The sequence below is a fragment of the Dermacentor andersoni genome, chromosome 1, assembly GCF_023375885.2.
Source record: "Dermacentor andersoni chromosome 1, qqDerAnde1_hic_scaffold, whole genome shotgun sequence".
Lineage (NCBI taxonomy): Eukaryota > Metazoa > Arthropoda > Arachnida > Ixodida > Ixodidae > Dermacentor > Dermacentor andersoni.
In genome coordinates, this window is record NC_092814.1 from 258947959 (window position 1) to 258971547 (window position 23589).

At 46.3% G+C, this 23589-nt stretch overlaps 1 protein-coding gene across 6 annotated transcripts in view; it reads left to right on the plus strand.

Annotated features, from left to right (window-relative positions):
- The window catches only part of Ge-1 (Enhancer of mRNA-decapping protein 4 homolog Ge-1), a 222399-nt gene that overhangs the window by 5559 nt on the left and 193251 nt on the right, over positions 1–23589 (plus strand). For all 6 annotated transcript variants that reach the window (XM_055063694.1, XM_055063698.2, XM_055063697.1 and 3 more), the window contains exons 2-3: positions 2396–2552; positions 23289–23391. In XM_055063694.1, coding sequence (XP_054919669.1) covers positions 2396–2552; positions 23289–23391 — 260 coding nt within the window. The remainder of the gene's footprint in view (positions 1–2395; positions 2553–23288; positions 23392–23589) is intronic.

Below are 23589 nucleotides of genomic sequence, written 5' to 3' on the forward strand. Positions count from 1 at the left end.
TAATTACAGAACTGAGTCACGAGTTTTGGTCTCCATTCTTCAATGTCTATGAGTGTGGGAGTTGCGGTGTCTTTTCTGAAGTTGTTTCAGTCTGTGATTATAGCTTTTTCTGTGGTTGTGCCTTGATGTTGTGTGGGATTTGAATCTCGATGATGAGGTGGTCACTGACAAGTGCTTCATCTGTACATTGCCAGGTGGCATTTCAGATGCAGTGTGTGAAGGTTAGTTCTTGTGTAGTGTCTCAGTTCACACTGTTTACAATGCGTGTAGCGATGTGGTTCATTTAGGAGTGCGAGGTGAGGGAGCTGCACTGCGGTATGTACCTCTCCTTTCTTGAGGGTGCTTTGGTATCTGCAAGCCACGTTCGGGGTGTTGGAAGACACTGACTACTAAGAGCTTTTGGCGTTTGGAGAGCTTACATACAGACTTCTTTTAGAAGCCTGTCAAAGTCCAGAAGGTGACTGGGAGAATTGTGCAAGTTGAGAATGAATAGGCTTGTGTGTGTTTTCTTCATGGGTATAATCTCCAGCAATGTGTGCTTGATGCGCGATGCATGATGTGGTGGAGCTGTGCAAAGACATGGCTTTTGGTGAGGATGGCTGTTCTTGTTCATCCTGGGGTGATATGGGTGTTGTAACTTCTGATGGTAAAGTTTGTTTTTGTTTCTTGGAGTGCTATAATGCTAGGTGCATGTAGTTAGCTGCAGTGAGTAAGATATTGCTGTTTTCTGGTGATTAAGTGGCAATTTCACTGCCAAATTTTTGTGTGTTGGCTAGTGGATGGTGTGTTGTCATTAGTCTGTGCCATCTTGGATGTATAGGGTTTGGCTGAATTTTTGTGTGTTTCGTGTCAGGCACATTTTTTGAGATGGATAATCTTTGAGAATGAAAAATCAAATACTTTTAGAATAGTTATTGAATATATTGAATAGCCTTTCTTATAATTACTATAGAACAATGGAAGGCAAAATTGTCATCCACCTGAATGTAGCACAAAGCTACAAAGGAAACCTATACAGGTTTCTCAGTATGAGTTTCCTCTGTAGTTTTGTGCTACATTCAGGTGGATGACTATTTTCCCTTTCATGACACTTCCTCCACCTTGATTCCACAGAACTGATTTGCCAATATAAAACAATGTTCACATCCTAATGCTGTAAACATTATATTATAAAGTTTCTGTCATTACACTGCACATCATTAAGTATGCTTTAAAAATCATTAGGGAGTTTATTTGCACACTCAGGATAGACTCTTAGAAGTGTACATTGTCATGCAGGATAAAGTTTTAGAAGGTAGCCTTGTCAGCCCGTTGGCATCTTTGGGTACCTTTGAGACAAAATTAGAAATTTTTGTTGGGTGTGATGGCAAATAAAAGTGCACCTTTTTTTCTAGTTGGGGATAACACACAGGTTCAGGAACAATTAATAATAATACATCAAATGATGGCCGCTGCCAAATGCCATATAGTGAAAGTGAAATTTTAGTGCATATGGTCATGGTTTTGTTAAAGAACGGTTTGGCTCGTGCGATGCAATGTGCCCTACTAAGTCTTAGTTCTGTATCTTCTATGGCGGGGATAAATTTTATCACATTTGTATTTCAGTTTTAGGTTTGATTGTGCACATATCACAATGTGACGTATTTGAAAACAATTCAAAAATTTTTTTTGCTCATTTCAATGTTTCAAATATTCATGCACCCCTACAGATTTCTTTTGTGTTTTGTCCAGCTGATCGAAATTGACTTAAGTGCACTTTTTGGTGTGGCTCCTTGTGAGGAGCTTTTTGTTCCACTATCAAGTGGCCGATTTTTTACTCTGGCTTCAAAGCACAGAACAGCCAGCATGCTAACAGGGGCTGAGGTATGCCATTTGACAAAGTCCCCATGCTATCAACTAGAATGTTTAATTTTTTTATCAGTCCCCTGAGCACGCCTAAGTGCGGTTGGAATCTATTGAAAATCTTGAGCCGCAATATGGTATTGAAATCAGGAGCATCATAAAGGTCACTGAGAGTGCTCCTAGTTTCACTGACAGAAGGTGTTTTAAAAAAATCTTGTGTGTATAGATTGTGCATACACTTTTTTGTGCTTGTCATTTCAAAATAAAATGGGCTTCGTTAGACACGTTTACATCCAGTACTGTTACTTGGCAATGAAATTTTAATTGCAATCACAAATCACACACTCTCCTAGATAGTCAGTTTTCTTCTGAATTTCCTTTAAGTGAATGCATGATTTTCTTTTTCTTCTTCTTTAACAATGTTTGCAGTCTTAAACTAGGTCTTCTGCTTGATTCAGGCATTGTAGGGAAGAGCTGTTGGAGTGACTGCTAACAGTACTGCTTGCTGCAGTCTTTGTGAGATACACTAAAATTTTGTTACTGCACTGTGCAGCGGATGTTGCAATGGCAGCCAATGGCAGTTTGGAAGAAGCTGTTGGAGGCTATGGGGATCCTTCAGACGGTATGGCGTCGGCTGGAAACCTCCTGGAGTCAATTTTTCGTTCTTCCAAGGAACAACAACCGCAGGATCCTCAGCAGCAGCAACACATGTGAGCAGATGTTTTCATTTTTCATTATCTCTTGACTGCTGTCATCTGCTTGTAGCCATTCGTACCTAGCCCACCACTACTCCTCAGCAATTTCATTAGCGTGGCCTCCGAGATACTTCAATCTCGGAGGCCACGTCACCGACGTAACCATGAAGCTTGCATAGTGGAATAACAGCATGTTCGCAAGGCACAGATTTCGTTGCACTCTCTTTCATGCCGCTTTAAAGGGTCCCTCAAACGGTTCGGACAAATTTTGTAGATGCCTAGGGTACAGCTACAGTAAAACATTCACACCACAATTTAAGTGAAGCGTCTCGTATCAAGAGAGCTATCTACGATTACAAAGTACCCTACTCGCTAACCATGCTTTTTCTCGTCAACTCGTTTGCCAAGTGGTCGGGGCCAAGCTCCCCCTTCACTGGCTCTGTGTCATGATGCGATGTTGTCGTCTACTTCCGGTGTCTTGGAGTCAACGCGAAGTGTCTCCAACCTCTCCACTAGCCGCATGGCTGTCGATCCCTTGCAGCGAGAGCTATCCAAGCAATGTTTGTTTTGAGCCTTCTGTCACAGCGCTGAGCGTGTCCAGTACTCCGGTAACCACAGGCAAGCTGGGCGTTTTGACGGAATGGTGGAAGCGCATACAGCCCCTCCATACTAATACCACTGTAATGAAGGGGCTTTAGCTTAAGTGTGAGTGGGCTGCTCTGTGCAGCCACCCGGTGGCGCAGGGCTTAACCAGTAAAACACAAAGCTAATATTGCTATAACCAAGTGTAAAATATTCTAAACAATTACAAAAGACAGCATGTTCGTGACTACCTACACTCCTGCTGAAAATTAACACCAGCAAGTAAAGTAGAATACACTTGGTTACTGCTATATTAACTCTGTATGTCCGGCTGAGCTCTGTGGCAACATGTGGCTGCACTGTGCAGTCTGTTCACGTTTGTGCTTGCGTTTACCTGAATACCAGACATGCTAAATCTCTCTATTGTGGTAGTAATTTCCGGTGTGAAGTGACAGGCGCAAAATGCTGGCGCCAATCAGATGCCGACAGCTCGACGTGTGGCAGCCATTCCGCTCACATGTTGCCTTGCAGAGGGGCACGGTGTCGCAGTTTGACATGTCGCCACTTGCTAGATTTGCAGCCCACAGCATTACAATGGCAATCCATGGTGCTTTAAAACAGAAAACTCGTGACCAACACTGATCTCGCAGCTCGCGTCAACATGGAGAACGTAACACAAGCAGACGCTTTTTGTGTGCCGGAAGTGCTCAAGTGTAGTGATAAATTCTCGTTCTGTGTTCTCTTTCTGTTACATTTTTATAGAAACAATCAACCAACATTCCAACTATTATGAGAGGCACTTGTTCACCATAAAGTTAAAAAGAATTATCGATGATATAATCCGAGTAGCCAATCAGCTAGCTCGTTCAACTGACCTCAATTCTGCTAACTACATCATCTGGGAGGGGACGGCTGAAAACTCAAACAGCGCCGCTGAGTTCGCTAGCAATGCACATTTTTAAAACCTTGTAATAAATTAAGTGATTTACGCCCTAACGACTCAGTACATTTGCACAAAATCGTCAAAATTGTTTCAGGGTCCTTTTAAACAGTGTGAGCTAGCTCATCATGTGTGATGTTTAAACGAAATTCCTACACCAATGGAAACAAAATTACGATTGTATTGCGTTGCCGTTCAAGCAAAAAGCGCATGTGGTTATCACACCCATGTTATGAAAGCAACTCATTAGGCTAAGAAAGTGTACTTACGTTGTCCTTGGTCCTCAAAGCTGCGAGACCCATCTGCAAAAGGGGTGATCGTGTCACTACCTGCGGTGCTTCTCTCTGAAGACAACGGGTGTGTTTTCTTGCAAAATGTCACCATTTACTAATCATGCACGTCTGAAAGCAAACAGTCAAACTAGACAATAGAAGGTATTAACATTTGAACAGCAATCAGCGAAGCTTGAATTTTATACAATTTTATACAGGCGAAAACGAGGCATTTACAGTATTCATATATTAATCATATTATTAATATGATGTACTAGTCGCCGACCGTTTATTCAGACCTCACGGGAACCGCGGAAATGTCCGAACAAACGTGTCTGAAAAAAACAGATTCAGAAGAAAAAAGAAATCCTTTATTTCCACGCACTTATTCGGGTTTGGCAGTAGGCTTGAAGAAATGAATGCGCCGTTGCATGCAGTTCCGTTTGCATGCAATCAGATCAGCCTGAATCTCGGAGAGGGTTGTGCGGTCACTATAGGCGGCTAAAAGCACAGTCACTGATTGTACAAGCTCCGTGTGCGACGGCAGCGGCGCACATGGTGCGTCGTCTTCCGACTCAGAGTCATTGACGGCGGGGCAGCAGAAAACCTGACGAATGATCTCGTCATCAAGTTCTGCACATGTCAGTACAGCACTGTCAGCAACTGTGAAACTGTCAAATGAGACAGTGTCTGGAATCGCAATGCCATCACTGCGCAGCTCTTGAACATTTTCAGCGCCGGTAGGGAGCATATTGGAAGGCGACAGATCCTGGGCCTCCACAGCACCCGCTTCATCAGTTGCAACAAATCCAGTGTGCTGAAAGCAGTTCTGTAGAGTGACAGGGATCACCACCTTCCAGGCATCCACAAGCATGTTTATTGCTGACCGAAGGCTAACAGCGTACCACTTGCCGACATCGATGCACAGGACCATGCGGCTCAAGAGGCGTGCTCTGTAGAGGACCTTCCAATTTTTTATTACGCCTTGGTCCATGGGCTGGAGGACACTCGTGGTGTTGGGCGGCAGGAATTCCAAGCGGATGAACTCAAGATGATGGATGTGACCATGTGCACCGCAGTTATCCACAAAAAGGAGTACCTTCCGGTTTTGCAACTTGAACTTCCTGTCGAATTTGCGGATGTAGTCACTGAAGAGCTGCTGCGTGATCCACGCTTTTGTGTCTGCCTCATACCACATGGGCAGTGACTTTACTCCCTTGAAACACCTCGGGCTTTTTGATTTTACAATCACAAGAAGCGGAAGCTTCTCTGTCCCTCACATGTTGCTGCCTACCGTTATGGTGACGCGCTCTTTTCCGTGCTTCCCGCCGTGGCAGGGATCGCCACACACAGAAAGGGTCTTATTGGGCAGCATCTATAGAATAGAACTGGTTCGTCACTGTTAAAAACATTGTCTGGTGAAAACTATCACAACAGTGACTCCAGAGTCTCCGAGCAATAATTTGCAGCAAGGGTCTGGTCGACGGCACCACTATTGCCACACATCCTCTTGAAAGCGAGGTCATACCTTTCCTTGAAATTACGGAGCCATCCGTCACTGAACATAAAGCCCTCGATGTTTATCCGGAGAGCGAGCGTCTGCCTTCTGGTTCAGAAGGTCTCCAGACACAGGAATCCGCTTGGCGACCGTGGCACACAACCACATGTGGAGGGCTTCTTCGAGCTTCGGGTGGCTGCCGTCTCTAAAATTTTTCCTTTCCAAGCTGGAGGAAGACTTAGTTGCTTCGTCGAGAATCTTAGTCTTGTTTCACATGTAATCCGAGACCGTCTGCTTCGAAATAATAAATCCTCGACCAACTCGCTTTGAGACCGGCCGCTCTGGACTTGGTGCACAAAGGCGATCTTTTTCGCCATTGACTTTGTGGTATACTTAGTACCACGCTTGTTATACATTATTGTCTATGAGGAGAATGGCGGTGCCGCGAAGCAGTCCGAATGATCGAGCATGTCCGAATTTTTGGAGTCCGAAAAATCAGTCGGCGACTCTACGTCCTTGAACACTTGTTCACAAAAGATGGCAAGTGTTCATTAGTTTTCCAGCACCTGCACTTATCCCTTACAAAAGGGCAAACTTCAGTGCGCCCCGCAGGGGTGTCTGCAGCAGCAGGCGTTTGGCATGTTGCAACACCACGAACATGTGCACTGAGAGCTGAGTCTGAGAGCTTCCCATGTGTAGCCGTGCGCGACTTAGCTGTGTCCGAGGCAAAGGGGATCCTGGGGGTTGAGCCAATGCTGAGTTCTTGGACCTCTATGGCTCCTCGGCGAAGAGAACACGCCCCTTTGGCCTCGGCTTCACGTAGACACCCCCGGACTGACGCACCCGAGAGAAAACTGTAGTTGCCTTTTCCTGTCTCTCTCCAAACTTCGTTTTTGTCTCTCACTTTCAACCTTTCCTGTTTTCTCTTCCTTTTACTTCCGACCTTCCTTGTAGCAAGGGGCACAGCCACTCAATGGAAACACACTTGGTGCGGCCCGTTGCGTCGCGCCGGTTTTACTGTGCGAGGGCGTGATGCAAGAGTTTAGTTTCCGCCGTCGGGGCGCCACTGCTCCGGGGCGCTTTGCAGGAGGAAGAGCGCCCGAGCGCCGCAGAGCCAGCCAGCGGGTCTCGCGCGTCGCAGCGGGTTTCTTTATGGTATACGACTGCCCTACTGTATCTGCGCACGTGTGTGATCGTGTACGGTGTGAACAGACGTTAGCACAGACGGTGCCATGCCGTGCAACTGCTGTGTGCTGCTGTGCAGCACCAACGCAAGGAAAGATCCGACGATCCGATATCATGAATTTCCGTGCGATCCTCAACGGCGGGCAGCATGGTTGAAGAACATGGTTTCGCCATGTTTGGCGAAAACAGCCGTTAAACTTCCCATTCAGGATGGTGAAACTTGTCTTGCCAGCTGCCATCTCATCTGCAGCCAGTGAGCTCTCGAGTGAGCTAGTAGCTGATATAGAGTTAGCACCAATTGCATACCTGGCTGGCTACGTTGCACGTGCATGTGAGGAAAAGGTAGAGTTGTTTTACAAGTTTAAAAAATTGGATTAGGCGTGCATTTTTTTGTCCTTTGTTTAAGCGACTAATTCTTACACACACACACATATATAGTGTATGTATGTATGTATGTATGTATGTATGTATATATATATATATATATATATATATATATATATATATATATATATATATATATATATATATATATATATATATATATACACATATTGAAATACGTCTGTGGTTGATTTCATTACAAATATATGTATTAGATTATGTTCTTTTAGTACCGTTTTTCAAGCTAAATTGTTATGCTCGTCTTCAGGTGGCTTGTAATTCCTGCTAACTCCTTTTTCAAGCAGCGAGGCCAGCTGAAGCAATTCATAGATTGATCCGCAACGTTGGTGGTGGATGGCTAAGGTACCCAACAATAGAAGCAGTTGGCCTGTGTAAGCTTGTATGCACCTTCGTCACCAAGGTCATGAAGTGCTCAGACGTGAGACGAACCAGCAGGCTATGCAACACCTTGATGTCAGCACTACTTCCTCATTTCACACAATGTCCGGCGCTGACTTGCGAAAAAGAGCATCGCAACCACGCTGAGGACCTCTGCAGAGTATTTATGAGCAAGCTCATAAGACCATTGTTGACGAACTGGGCTAGCAGCCTGAATTCGACAGTGTAAAAAATTTTGCTTACACATAAACCTCTCTCGAGGAAAGTTCTGCGCTTGTAACACTTTCAGATTCTGGGTACATGAACTTTGAAATGAAAAGAAAAACTGGACTCAACCTACTGACTTCTGGCTTTATTGTTTTCTTTCCGACCATTGATGTAGGCTAGGAGCGCCCATTTGCAAAATATTTCCCGCATATACCCGTGAACCGGCTGAACTATAATGCAGTACATTTCTGCATGTCCGGAAACGTAAAACAGCGTTAATCATCGGCTCTAATTGTGGAACAGACTGATCAGAGTTCGGACTTCTTAAAACGAGCATTTTTATGCTAACCAACTAATTATATGCGACAAGTTAATATAGCGGATAACCAGCTTTGTGTGTGTCGAACGCTCGATGAAGCGCACCTAACATAGGTGACTTCCTACACAAACTGTCGCTGACAACTGCAGCGATGCTGACGTACTGCTATCAGTAGCAAATCGCCGGTTGACATTACCATTCATATTTTGTGAAACACGGCTACACAGCTCTTTATCGGAACAAATCAAGCGCTGACCGCGCGGCCGCGGCGGGCAGAGCACAGCTCTCCCCCTGCAACTGTCCCGGAGCAGTGGCGCTGCGGCGCTGGCGATGGAAACTAGGCGCGTCACGCCTCTCTGGGCCGACGCGACGGGCCGCACCAAGTGCGTTCCATTGAGTGGCCGTGCAAGGGGTTAAGCTTGTGTGGAGCAACCTATCTTGGCTGTACTTATGTGGTTATAGCGGAAACATACAGTTGGTGTCCACAGGACTTGTTTTTTATTAGTCCTGCGGCGTCCCCTTGTTGGGCTCCACGGTGGGTGGCTGGTGTTTCGGCCGAAATCTGTATCTACATTCATGGATATTTCTTTCCCCAAACTCCCTGATCGCCCTCACAAACGATGGCGCCCCGAAGGTGTATTTCAATTCTTTGGCAACCAATCACAAAACTGTCACGATCCACCCGGGCTCATGAACAAGGGAGGGCTCGTGGCGCCCTCCGATAGACGGACACTCCGCAGCGTGGTGGTGCTGAACGATGACTGACCGGTGAGCAGCTGTGCTCGTCGGTGTTTATTGCGGTGGGGTGACCAATGTTGCCTGCCGAGCTTTAGCAGGCCACGGAGCCTGGCGGCGAGCGAACATTATGCCTGGGGGGCGTCACATGCTTGCTACACCCCCTTACCCCCAGTTTGTTTGTTAAAGAAAAAACAAACGTCCTTGTTTTAAATATGAGGCTCTGCCTCCACCCTCGCTGGGTCGACGGTGCCTGCTATCTAGGCGAGTAACGGTCCGGTGGCCTCCGCCGTCGAGTACTCCGCCTGGGCACCGGTGTTGATGGTTCGGGTGTGGCAATGCCGGGTGCTGCCTGAGCCAGCCTCGCTCCATCCGGAGGGTCCGTAGTGGTTGGCCTCGCGAGTGGTGCTGGACTTGACACCGGTCCAACGAGTGCCGCACCACTGGCAATGGTTGCCGCATGCGAGGTGGGTGGTGCTCTGCTGGAAGCGACTGGTGCTGCCGCTAGTCCTCCTGCAGGCTGGAACTCAGAAGTGGCAGTCGAGGGTGCTGGCCAGGTCCTAACGCGAGGCCTGACATAGTCGGCGTGTCTGTGCCACATGGCCCCGTCTGGCATGCGGACGAGCAGTGATGAGGCGCTGGCAGGAGACACCACCTGTCCGGCAGACCAGGGTGGGCCAGGATGGAAGTTCCTGGTGAAAACTGGAGCTCCCGACTCTGGCAAAGGCCCGGGACCCTTGGTCAGCAGCCAGCTTCTGCTTCAGCTGCTTCAAGAGCACTGTGGATCGGAGGTCCGGATGCAAGACGTGCAAGGGTGTCTTGACCATCCGACCCAGCAGGAGCTCACAGGGGGCATGGCCAGTGACATCGTGGGGCGTGGTCTGGTACTGAAACAGTATCCGGGCAATCTGCGTCCGGAAATCCCCAGTCTGGCTCTTCTTGAGCTTGTCTTTGATGGTTTGCACCACCCGCTTGGCTGCACCATTTGAAGCATTTTGGTACGGCGGAACCATCATCCGGCGGATTCCGTTTTTCGTCAGCCAGGCCAGGTACTCTGTGCTGGCGAAAGCAGGACCATTGTCGGACACGATGACATCCGGCAACCCCTGGGCGGCGAAGACCTGTCGTAGCGCTGCAATGGTAGTGCCTGCTGATAGAGTGGTGACAGGTAGAACCTCCACTCAATTCGAGAAGGTGTCCACCACCACCAGGAAGTAATGCCCCTTTAAAGGGTCCCCCAAAATCCACATGTAGGCGGGACCAGGGTCTCTGTGGGAACGGCCAGGGGGTGCTTTCCACATGACGCGAGGCTCGCTGATGCTCCTGGCAGATTTGGCAGCTCTGCACCACATGCAAGTTGGCTTCCGGGTACTCTGGCAGACGAACGCCCAGTGCATGAATTCAGTTTCGGCCCAGCAGCGTCGGCGACAACCCCTTCGTTAAGTAAAGGGGAAGGGTTGCCTCTCTGTCGCCAAAACGAACGCTGACCTGTGCTGGATCCTGGACCTGGGAGAGTTGCCCGGAGGAGCTGCGCAGCATCACGCCCGAAGCTTCGACGGTTACGCCGGGGAAAGTACGCTTGAAGAGTTTCCCGGCCATTACTGACACGCTGGCCCCACAGATACTGATAGAAGCGTTCGACACCGAACATTAGGGCCAAACCTTCCTTGTCCAGCTGTCTGTAACGTTGCTCTGCAGCATGAAGCTGTCGAGAAGCAAACGACACAGGACGTTCCTGGCCATCTTTGTCTCGGTGTGCCAGGACGGCTCCCACACCGTACGGCGACACATCTATGGTAAGGACAACAGGCTTAGCAGGATCGAAGTGCACCAGCACTGGAGCCTTGGTGATTGGCTCCTTGCTGCGCTGGAAGGCCTGGTCCTGCTCCTTCTTCCAGACCCATTGTTGACCATCTCAATGCAGAAGATGGAGTGGCTGTAGATGCTGCGACAGGTTCGGCAGAAAACTCCTGTAGAGTTTGATGAGGCTCAGGTAGCTCTGAAGCTCCTTCTTGTTCTGGGGCTTGGCTGCCTTGAGCACAGCATCAAATTTGCGGGGAGCCGGGGCTAGGCCTGTCTGGGAAATGACATGTCCCAAGTACTCAACGCTGGGGGCTAGGAAAACGCACTTTTCCCGATTCCACGTTATTCATTGTGGTAAACCTGAAAAGACGGTAAGAATGATCTCGCCTTTCCTAGTTTCAAAATGTCTCACTGAAGTACTTGGCGCAGGCTACAAAGCATTGAAGATGGCTAGCGACGATCTCCTTTTGGAACTCCGCGATAAGAAACATGACAAGCTGCCTTACCTATTGTCACTGGGATGACCCCGAATGACGATATCCCCACCCCGCACAATGGATGCGACCCGTGGTGTTGTTTCCGATCATGACCTGATGGAGCTGACGGAAACTAAATTATTAGACTGGAGTGAGCGAAACGTAATCAAAACAAATTATGATAAGGCGCGACAGCACTGAGTTGAAAATAAAGCATCTAATAATTACCTTTGGTTCGAGTGTGCTTCCTGAGAGTATTGAGGCAAGCTACGTGAACATCCAGGTCAGACCATATGTCCCAAACCCTCTATGATTCCTCAAATTCCAGTGATTGGCCCATAGTTCACAGAACTGCTGAGGCCGCCAAACTTCTGCTGAACGCAGTGCTCGTGAGCACTCCTCTGAATCCTGTGAAAACTCTCTCCACTGTCTGAACTGTGATAGACAGCATGTCGCACCCTCGTGGTCCTATATATCCTGGAAAAAGGAAAAGGAAGTTGTAACAATCAAAGTGAAGAAAATATACTGTTCAAGGAGGCACAGAGGCAGCTATCGTACCTGTCAAAGAACAGTTTTCCCAAAGTGGTGTGTTTGGAGGCAGCGCCACAACAGCCTCTGGCGGATGTCTGGCCCACACACAGTGAGCCAGCGGTGACGCCATCTGCTCCCTTGTTGGCTGCAGCTAGCGCTGCTCTGCAGTCCCAAAAGAAGGGGCCATTGACTTCAGGGTTGGTGGTCTCGTCTCGTGAGGTGAGGCCTTCAAGGCAAACAAACCACTCGAAAGAGTGGGTGTCCAATGCCCCTGAAGAGGCAATGGACACATCTTCCAGCTAGATGGCTCCACAAGCTCTTAAGGAGCAGTGGAAATCTCTGTCTCTCCAAAAAAGAGAAACATTGCATTACGGGGCTGGCAAAGGGCTAACTAACTTTCTTTCTGGAGAAGAAAGCTAACTTTCTTCTCCAGACATGCAGCACTAACTTCTTTCTCGTTGTGGATACACAAATATTACAATGGAACATTAGAGGACTTTTCCAGAGACTGGACGATGTTAAAGAATTCCTTCGCAGATTCACTCTAAAGATTCTGTGCGCTTAGGAAACATGCCTAAAATTAAACTAGATGAACTTACTAAGGCAATGTGCCACTTTCTGCAAAAAACCGTGACGACGCTGTCACTTGTCAAGTGGTGCGGCTATAATAGTCTATAACGACGTTGCCTGTCGGCAATTAAACCTCTGAACCTCCCTTGAGGCAGTGGCTTGTCCGAGCAGTGCTGTTTGGTAAGCTAAACACAATTAGTTCTATCTACGTCCCCCCTTGCTGTCATCTTTCCAGAACAGTTTCAGAGCTTTATCGATGAACTTCCTCCGCCGTACTTAGACCAATGTAAAGAGAAGTTGACAGAGTTGTTTGGCAAACCAGCTGGCCGTAAAAGTGCCGCAAAGCAGGAACTGGCCTCCCGTGCCCAATCCCCAATGGAGTACATCCAGGACATGCTGGTGCTTTGTCGTAAAGCCGATTACAACATGACAGAAGCTGAGAAGCTCGGGCACGGGCTGAAGGGCATTGCTGATGACGCCTTTAATCTGCTCATGTGCAAAAGCTGCTTGACAGTTGATGCTATCATCAAAGAGTTCCGACAGTATGAACAGGCCAAAAGCCGACGAGTCTTGCAACCATTTGCCAGACTTCCCATTACTGTCGCAATGTCGACATTTGAAGAGCAACCCGCACAGCAGCATGCATCGCCATCAGAGGACGTGGTGTGAATCGTTAGACGTAAACTGGATGCGATGGTGACCGCAGCTTTCTGTTTGCATAGCCCTGATGCTACCCCTTTTTCAGTTCCCCTCGTACAAGCCATCGTTTGCCAGGAGCTTGAAAACATTGGTTTACATTCTGTCTGTGCTGTCGCCAACCCCAGAGCCAACGAGCGCCCTTCTACTATTTTCGCTCCACCCCGACGCTTCTCTCCGCGTTATCGCAACCCGACTGAGTGGAGAACTGCGGACGACCAGCAAATATGTTTCACCTGTCGCCGCATTGGTCATGTCACCTGTTACTGTCGCAACTCGTGGCCCTCAACACCTTGCACGCCGACCAACCTGAGCCGTTTTGATGGAAATGGCCGCAATGTTTCGCCCACTGCCATGTTTAACAGCGCCGCTACACAGGGCCTTATGAAGTCCTACGTCAATTACGAGATTTCGCCGTTACAGTTCGATCCATCTTCAAGTCCGACGCCTGTTGACATCATGCACGTTTCACGGTGTGGGATTCTCACCCGTGCTCTTCGGACAAAGGAACGACAACACAGTAGGGCAAACAATCACAAGGGAATATATTGCATCTTTCATAGACTAATACCTGCTAGCCGAGTTGCTATCCACAAAACATACCGATGGGCCCGTGACAAATCGCGAAAATCCGACTCACCACAACCGGATAACTAGGGAATATGTTCGCCCCATGCTGGACACCAGCGCTTGGTCGTTCGCACGTACGGTGGCGCGTTCGAATGAGGCCTCACGAGACAGTCTCGCAGAAGCATTTATCGGCACATGCGCTGAACGTCCGCGTCGCTTGCCGATCCCCGAGCCAAAGAGGAAGAGCCTTCTCCTTTTCGCGCCCAAGTAACCCCGCCATTAGGTGGTATTAGCAGTGCAACACTCGTGCCATCTCTCGTATGGCACTTCGACCATACCGACTGCCGCGGGCACCACGCCACGCGGCGAAGCCGGATTACAGGAGACGGGAGCTATGCGAGAAAACAACATATCAGGGGACGTGCGAGTCGCGCATCCCCACAACGGGTGAAGCCATACTTAGCTCGCATTTCTTCGCCTACCATGAGCCGAGACAGTGCTTCAGCATTCGGGCATCCTGTTACGGAAGGATAAAAGAAGAAGATTGCTAGACGCTGGCTGCTGCGCGTTGTTGCTAGTCAGCCATTTTTAACTACACTGACTCTGCTTGTGTATATATTGTAAATAGTCTTTCTATACTCCGAATATCCCCATAACAATATCAAAAACACAAATATGCAAAAAGATGTTATATCGCCAGTTCTCTAAGTGTTGTAAGATCTCGAAAATGTTTCCGTAAAAGTAAAAATTATTTACTAAATTGTGTTTATTCACTTCAACATTCATTATACATGTCTAGCCAGTATTTCACAATATGCTTGGTTCCTGGCCCTAGTGGCAATCGAGGGTAATATATTGGCAGACGAAATTACATCAGTAGCAACCAAAGTCACAAACTTTGTAGCTGTCCCTGCCATAGACTTTGAAGCCATTCTTACAAAAAAAAAAAAGCTTATAAGCTATTTACAGTGCTCATAAGTCACTGAAACATCTAATAAGCTTCATGTTATAAAGCCACAGTTAGGGAATTGGCCACCCATAACAAAAACACTACAAACTGAAGTAATCATCTGTCGACTTGAATAGGCCACACTTATGGCGCACACTCATACGTGTTGACTGGTGATGAGCTGCCTATCTGTAATAAATGTGGAGAGACGTTGACTGTCCTGCACATGCTGCTAGAATGCCGTGAACTGGAAACTCGCAGCAAAAAGCACTTTCCTCTTCCATGCTGTCAACAAATTCCACTCCACCCTGTGATGTTTCTTAACAATGACCCACTTTTTTTGACAGTAAATCAGTTCTAGCTTTCTTAAAAGAAGCTCATTTACTGCATGTTACACACCCAAATAATCCATAGTACAGCCTTATATCGAAGGCTACTGCTGCGATTATAGCATTTAGAGCAAGTGCCTCTTTGCCCTTGCGTTCAAGGGCCCGGGTGAGATGTTAGTACTACCTGACCATTCTTACATATAAATCTCACTATCACTTGGCAAGGCATATTTTATGTACATAGCTTACCTCACATGTCGCACTTTTCATAAGAGTACATTTTACGCACTGTACAGCAAACATTTTAGGCCGCTATACAGTCAAGTCACATCTATGCCATTTGTCATTGAACACACTGTTAAATACCTCATACCATTTCCTGGTGCTTTTTGGCCATTCTTGGCCCCTGCACCATTAAACCCCATACATTGTTGTCATCATCGAACTTCAGGGAGAAATTGGGTTTACCTCGATTTTATAAATTTTGTTCGTGATGCACAACGTGTGGAAATATGTCAAGTTTTGCCCGAAAACAAGCGACCCTATAGACCCTTTTTGCAAAGCAGTTTGTTCCGGAGGAACGAGATGGTGTTTTCAGCAGCACGTTGCACGTTGTCTCAGCGAAAATTCACGAATATAAAACCATTACAACTTCTGCCCTGCTTCTGTGTGATCAGCTGTAAGAAATGCAACTGGGTGTTTGCTCACGCAGTGTGCTCCATTCATGCTGCAAAATGTGGAGAGGTAGAGGGAAGATGTGTGCTGTAGTTGTCTGCAAAAACAGGGATTAGCATATTAAGAAATGGAATGAATCTGTGTGACCAAATTCACGGACCGCTGCTACATAAGGACTGCCTATGTTGCAAGCCCTTTGCATTGCACGGCTTTCCTCGAGGATAAAAAGAATTCATTCATCTGCGAATGTTGTATCACTAACCTCCAAAGAAATTACTGCAGTTTTGGAATATTGGTAAGATTGAGTACCGCTCATTACACAGTGACAAAGGGTGTAGCGCCATTTCCTGGCCTGATAAGTTTCTCGCATCTTATGTACGTGCATCTGCCCCAACTCACATGCAAACTTGCGCCCACTCTATCGCCAACGTATCAAGAACAAGTGAATGGTCGCATACTTGAATCAGTGCGCTGAAGCATGGGTGAAGGCAACTACGACAGCACACGCATCTTCGAAGCTGAACATTTCGCGATGGTCGACAGAGAAAGCGAGTGACTAGTGATAATGTTTTTGCTACAAGCTATTACACAGTACAAAACATCTATGTTTCAAGTCTCTCGCACAAAAAGAACAAATCTATTGGAACTAAGCACACCTGCGACCGATTAGGCACCATATAAAAAATAAGATAATGACCGCACCGATGAGGAACGTTACTGAGCCGGAAATATGACAAGCTGCTGCTGCAAAGTGTTTGCAAATGGAGAATTGAGGGCAAAGCACACTGATCCTGATTTAATTAATGATCTTCAAGGGGAGTATGGTAGCGCGATTCAATGATAGACTGCGCGAACACAAAAATAAAGTCGACAAACTTGTTTCAGATGGGTTTCTCTCCCTTCATTGTAAGCAACATAAGTGCTCCCCTCTCTTCGAATCAACAATCATTACCGGTAGAAACAAGTGCGAACTCACTAGACTTATAATAGAAGCCGAGCAGATTGATGCCCTAGGGGATTCATGTATCAGCAAACCATCATTGGCTCTCTCTGAAAAAGAACTGACATTTTTGCGCATGGCTTAGCATATCACAAAATGTATCGCTCTGATTGTTAATCTGTTCACGTGCCTGTGACTCATGTGGTCTGAGTGTATAAATACGACCTGGTTTTCGACAATAAACAGTGTTGGAAGTTAGCGCTGTGTGTGTCCCTTTGTGTCTTCTCTTGTCCCGTCTTTGAATCGCGCTACCATACTCCCCTTGAAGATGCATTACCAACAAGCCCACATTGCAACCCTCGTTAATTAATGAGCGGAAAGTTTGGACAGCTTGGAATACATTCCTACCGCCACTTTTATTGCAACCATCGTATATGCTGCTCGCACCGTTTGGACAAGGTTTAATGAGCTCTGAAAGTACTTGCATCTCCTCTGAAGAGGTGGCCGAAACATCATTCACCTAGTCACCGTCTGCGATATCCGCCAAAACCGAGGTTTGCTGAGCCACACCAGGTGTTGTGCACATCCCTTGTGAACACGGAGACAATATAGGCAGCTGAGGCAAGGAATGGACACGTCACCACATGATCAAACATGTGATGCATCCACGAGATCGCCGTGAAAAGAGTGTATATATAGTCAAACCTCGATATATCGAACATGGATATACCGAATTATTGCGTATATCGAACACTTTCTATATCACTGGAAAATCGCATGCATTTTTTATTTTTTATTTCGAACGGGGTCGGACGTAAAATAGATATATCGAACTCCGCCTCCCCAGACCAGATGTGCTCTGTTGACAGGTGGTGAGCTTTCCCGTAACACCGTTGATGATAGAAGTGGCGCAATTGGCATTCCCTTTTCCTGCGCACTATAGCTGCACACATTGATTGTGCCGAGGGCGTCATTTGAACGTAGCGACGTACGCATGTGGCGGCTTGGCTAGTTAGACAATGTCAACGATGCATTGCATTTGCTGCACTGACTCCACCTTGGTGCGACGCTTTGCGCCTGGCGCGCCTCTTGAGGACTGGCGGTTTGCATCCGCAAAGGCGTGCGACAGCGCACGCTCACTGGGCTCAGCCCAGACTTAATATGTTGTTATTGACAGTGTTTCAAAATGGTTCGATTGATGGACGTGGAGATGGCAGCAGAAGTAGCGGCCAAATGAAGACGCTGTTGAGGTTTATCCCGCAAGCGCTGATGTTGCCTCGCTCCCGACTTTAAGTGAGGCTGTAGCTGCTTTGGATTTTCTGGCCCTTCTATGCCACTACTACGTTTAGACTATGTTGAGGACTCCGTGTTAAGCATGTGGCTGCCAATAAGAAGCAGGCTACACTGCTGCAGTACTTTCAGCTAAATAAATAAATACTTTGCGTGAAGCTTCTAGTGAGTACTTACTGTGCCATGATTGGCGCCCGATCGGGGATCGTTGTTCTGAGCTCGTGGTCGGTTGTGCCGTGCGCGATTGGCCTAGGCTGCGCTGACTTCGCGTGGCCTAGGCCAATTGTGCGCTCTGAACAACGATCCTCGATTGTGCCCTTGGTTCATTGATTGATTTACAAAAGTTCTTGACACATTTTTTACATGATTTTCTATATCGAATTCTGGCTATATAGAACTTTTTCCCGATCACCACGCTGTTCGATATATCGAGGTTCAACTGTACATAAGTTCGTCGCACGATTTGCGAGCAGCCCTCTTTGCCATTGAATGTTCCTGTGAGCAATTTTGCTTGTTTAAAAAAGATGTTTGTGTCCAAAAAGAGACCATTGCTTGTGTTAATCATTCGTAAATGTTACTAGAAAAACCCTGAACTTTGTATGCCAGGCAACAATACCTCTGATCTATCTGCAATTTCGCTCTTCTAAAAAGGAACATGATTTTTACCCCACGAATTAAAAAACATATATGAAACCCGAAAACAAAACACCCTGCTTATACATGTGGGATTTTTAAGTTATTCTAAGCACTTCACACTGTTCCAATGTGCAGGGTCGTCGTAAATATGGCTACAAATCTTGGAGCTTGGGCTGTGTTTAAGAGCGCAGCTCTTAGGCACCCACACCTTCAGTGAGCGTCAGCGTCCTTCGTAACCAAGCAAACGAGCACAGCGAAGGATGAAAGAGCAAACACTGAGCAACAGCAGGAGATGAAGGAGGGCGATAGTGAATAGAGCGCGAGGAGAGAAACAGGGGAGGAGGGTCTGACAAAAGCATCGGCAGAAATAGTGCAGTGCAAGTCAAGCTTTGCTGCAACCATGGCTACAAGATGTTGCGAGAGTAGTGCGCGTCCTCTGTACACCGTTGACGCCACCGATCCATACCATATATGGAAACAAAGTGCAGCGTGAGTGGAGGTCTGTCTGTGGCGACTGCTGTGAATTGCATCCATGCATCGCCCTTGCGCTGTTTCTAGCGATCTCCCTATTAGCGAGGCAGTCGCACCACAGTTCTCTTCATTTGCAACATTCTACACGAGACGAATTGTACGTGCCACCCATTATATTGCGAAATGAAAACGTGTATAGAGCTGCACTCAAATTTCGCATTCAGGACTATCGTAATTGTTAGGGAATTTTTTTAGCTTTTATTTCCAGAGAAGTCAGCAAAGTTGAAACCCTTCTTTCTTTTGAGGGGAAAGTGCAGGGATGGAAGTAGCAACCACACAGCCATAGCTGCCTCATTATGTTGGCTAGCGTGTAACCTAACTATTTTATTTTTTTAAGCATTTTATAGGAACCTTGCCATGTGGAAGATGCCTAGTGTTGGAGGTCGCATAATCTTAAGTTTCCAAGTCCGGGTGAACTGAGAAGCAGCAAGAAGTGTTAGTTTCTTTCAGTGCTCCTCATGACGCCCGTATTGTTACTGCGTGTGTTCGTTGTCATCGAGTGAAATCTTTTCATTATTCCTGTGCGCGAGGGACACAATGCACGTTAATTTAATTATTAAGCGAAAGTTTATTGCTGTTTATACGGCAGACATTACTACAAGCCTTACTTCGTGTAAATCTCTTTTCTATTGCTGTCAATGCTCTGCCTTTCGGGTAAACTGCATCATTTTTTTTCCTTGGCAAGACTAATCTCCATATACTTTTAACACTTCTTTGTTTTTAATTGATGGCCACCATCTCATGGCAGCTTTGGGCAGTAAGCACGGTCAGCCTTGGCATTCAAGATTTACGGCTCTGCGCAATGTGACACATGCAAATCTCAGACGCCATTTGCCAGGCCAATTCATTGATCTTGACACAATCATTACTGCATGCGCCAGCACTCATAATCATGCAGTTATACGGTGTGATAACTTTTAAGTTTTCTGTAACTTTTAAAAATTGCCTGTGGCAGATAGCATAATTCTTTTCCTTGAGGTGGGGGGGCATTAAGAGGGGGACACTATTAGCAAAAGTAATCGAAACATGTATTCAACTAATCAAAAAGATCACTAATTGATCTCTTAATTATTTTATTGAACATATTGAAATTGACTAATTGTAGTTTGCAAGACATACCCACTTGAAATGAATTTCCGGGATGGCACCTGTTTTGAGGTGTTATTTTCTAAAGTGTGGCATGACATACATGGGCATTCCAGTTACTTTTGTGCTTCAATGCATAAAATAGCGTTTTGTTAAAAAGTAAGAACAGTGCATTTTTATGGAGAGTTTGTTGGTGTATATCTCCAAATTTGTGTCATTCTGGCAATTCATTCCTAGTGGATACGCTTTGCGAACTCACTGGCTACAATTTGTAAAATTGCAATATCTGCTGTAAATAATTAAGAAGTTAATTAGTGGATCTTTTTTTACCCTCATCAATGACCCTCACCCCTACTTAGGCCACTGGGCCATCCTTTTCATTAAAGTTCATTTTCTCTCTTAAAGGGCCCCTCGCCAGGTCTGTCCTTTCTGAGCTGACAAGTGCCATGTAACACAAGGCACGCTAACAATTGTGTGTGCTAAGTATTACATTGCTACGTGCCGCGGAAAGCTGAAATTTCAAACTGAATGCCGTTTGCCCTTCTCCACGCGGGCACCGCCCTCCCAGCTGGAGTGTTTATGTATATCGTACAAGTGCGCCTAAGTACATCGCACTGCTGTGACGTCGCTCGTAGTGACATCTGACTTCGACAATTACTCAAGGCAACATCTATTATTTGTGTAATCTGTTGCTTCAGTAGGCGAATAGACAAACTGTATGTTGCTGTGCCCTTGTTTTACTTTGCACTGCAGCAAGAGAGATGTACTCCGGTTTTATCTGTTTGTTCCTACGTCGTGCAGTCGCGCACGCAGACATCGTGTTCTATGAACCGCTTGTGTCTGCCTCAGTATTCGTGTAGCACTGACTTACACCACTTATACTGCTAGTCAGGTGTTCTCGTGCACAGCACGCAAGATCGTGTGCTGTGAAAATGAGACAAACGCAACAGCTCGCGCTCAGCGCCATCAGCGGAAGTGCACTGCGCAGCGAGAAAGGGAGGAAAAAAGAAAATAAATATAGGTGACGTGTGACGTATGTGTCGCACGATTCTTGAGTTCCGGTATGGGAGAATGCATTTAAGGAATTTTGCTTGCAGAGGCTAGACGGGGAAAGTGGAGAGTCGCACTTGGCAGTGGCCCTCGCCTCCTGAAATCATTACCCTCAAAATACCGTTTTTTTAAAAAGTAAGAACAACTGCATTTTTATGGCGAGTTTGTTGGTGCATATCTCCAAAATTTTGTCATTCTGGAAATTCATTCCTAGTGGATACGCTTTGCAAACTCACTGGCTACAATTTGTAAAATTGCAATATCTGCTGTAAATTAATTAAGAATTAGTGGATTTTTTGCTCAACCTGCCTATACAACGCTTACCAGTGGTACAGCTTATATAATTTTTTGGACGAATGCCTCGTGTTAAGATTACTTAAACATCAAAGTTGCTTAAGACAGATCTGTAATTTCTATTTTTTTAAATCCTTTTTTGTTCTGTACATATTTACTTGCATTAAGCTTTACAAATCTGCGCGAAGACTGTTCTTGTCCAAAACACGTTCCTCCTTCAAAGCTTCTTCAAAAGACTTAATGCCTCATTCATCTCTGGTTTTACACTTGGCTTCTGAATATGTTTTATTTCCAATGTTTCATTTCGCTGTGCGCCATGCAGTCACATGTAGTGAAACTTGCTATGCAACTTCTGATCAAAGAATTTGGATAGCTGTGTTGTTGTTGATTTGACGAGGACGTGCTGAGCAGTGTCCTTGTTGTCCTTATTTCATCGTCCAATGGAGAAATTTTCTACAAACGGGAGTCACTGCCTTAGTAGACATGGCCGATCATTTTTAGGCATAGGCATATTCAAACCAAGCACCTTTTCCCACATGACAACCCTGCTGGAATGGCCTATTTGCTTTCAGCAGCTGTGACACATGTCTATGCTAGCAATGTCTCGGCAACAGCTGACTTACTCGTAGATGAAGGCGATTTCGCATTTTTTTTTCTTAAAAACCAGGTAAGAGTTCCATGTGTTATAATGAACCACCGGGAGAATAAATTGCAATCTTTCTACATTTTTAATAAGGCAATGCAGTGGTAAGCATAAAGTCAAATGTTTTTCTACACTCGAAATGGGGTGAGCAATGGGGCTGCTCTTCAGCGGGGTCCACTTCAGCCACTGAGGGCCATTGTAAGGAAACTTCTGTGTGATTATACCCTGCCTTGAATGTGTTAAGGATAAGTAAGTGACGCAGGATGGTCTCAACAGTGTGCTATACTCGTGCTTTGTGCATGGTCAGTGCAGCACAGGGAACGCAGATAGTGCTGAAAATTTCAACGGTCACGTCAAAAACAGTTGCAGTGACACGGAAAAGCATCGCACTATGACTAACAACTGAGGAAGAGTGGGAGTGCAGCAGTGAAGGGCCAGGGTGTGGGGCAAGCAAGAGCACATACAAGGAGTGTGGTAGCTAACACAAACTTGTGACATAGCGCTGTTGTTATGCTCTGGGATGTTTGCAAACCCATGCAGTTCAAGTCAATGTTGTGAGCTGCTGTGCTTTGCGGTTTTCTGTGCGCACGTACCTTAAAACAGATTTTAAATATATTTTAACCTACATTCGCCGTTGATGTTTTGTAGATGATGCTTGTGTGTCCATAGAAATCGATCTCACTAGTTATCTCAGCTACGAAATATTGTTAGTACTCCTTTAACAGTAAACTAACATCAGTTTGGAAACATTCATCATCTTCAGCTGGTAAGCTTGCGCTGGTAAGATTGCAGTGTAGACAGTACAGATAAATGAAAGGTATACTTAAAGTTCCTCTGCAGCTTTGGCCAAAGTGTTGTCGTTTACACTCACTGCTCAATATAATGGCCGAAATAGCAACTGTCTGAGCCATGCCTGTGGTCGGCTAGAAGGCGCTGAATGGTGGGCGTTGTCATGGGACCGAATATGGTGACGCCCATGGTTATGGCACTGTGAAAAGTCCATAGAATTCATGATACCCTTGGGATATTTAACCCTAAGGAAGTACCTGCCCATACGAACATTTCAGAAGCCAGCTCTCCACCATGCAGAAGTGGCTACGTTCCTACAGATGGTGGGCAATGTTCAGCAGGCATGGCCATTGTTTGCTTCACTTCTTGCAGATGCCTTCTGGATGGCGAGGAGGATGTCAGCGTGGACGTTTGTGGGACAGAAGTGCAAGTTGTTGTCAGTCGGCCGCGTGAAGATGCAAGCAGTAGCAACCGGGTCGGTTGCAGATTTTACTATGCGTTACTATTTTACTAGACGTCAGCGAGCTATTGTCAATGATGACTGTCCTGCCTTTTTTGCCCTAGGGTGTATATCCGAAAACATTTTACTTGATACTAGTCTATAAAGAGCAGTCAATTTTGATAGTCTCATTAGGAACATTCATAAAATAAAGTATACAGTCTTTTTGCTTGT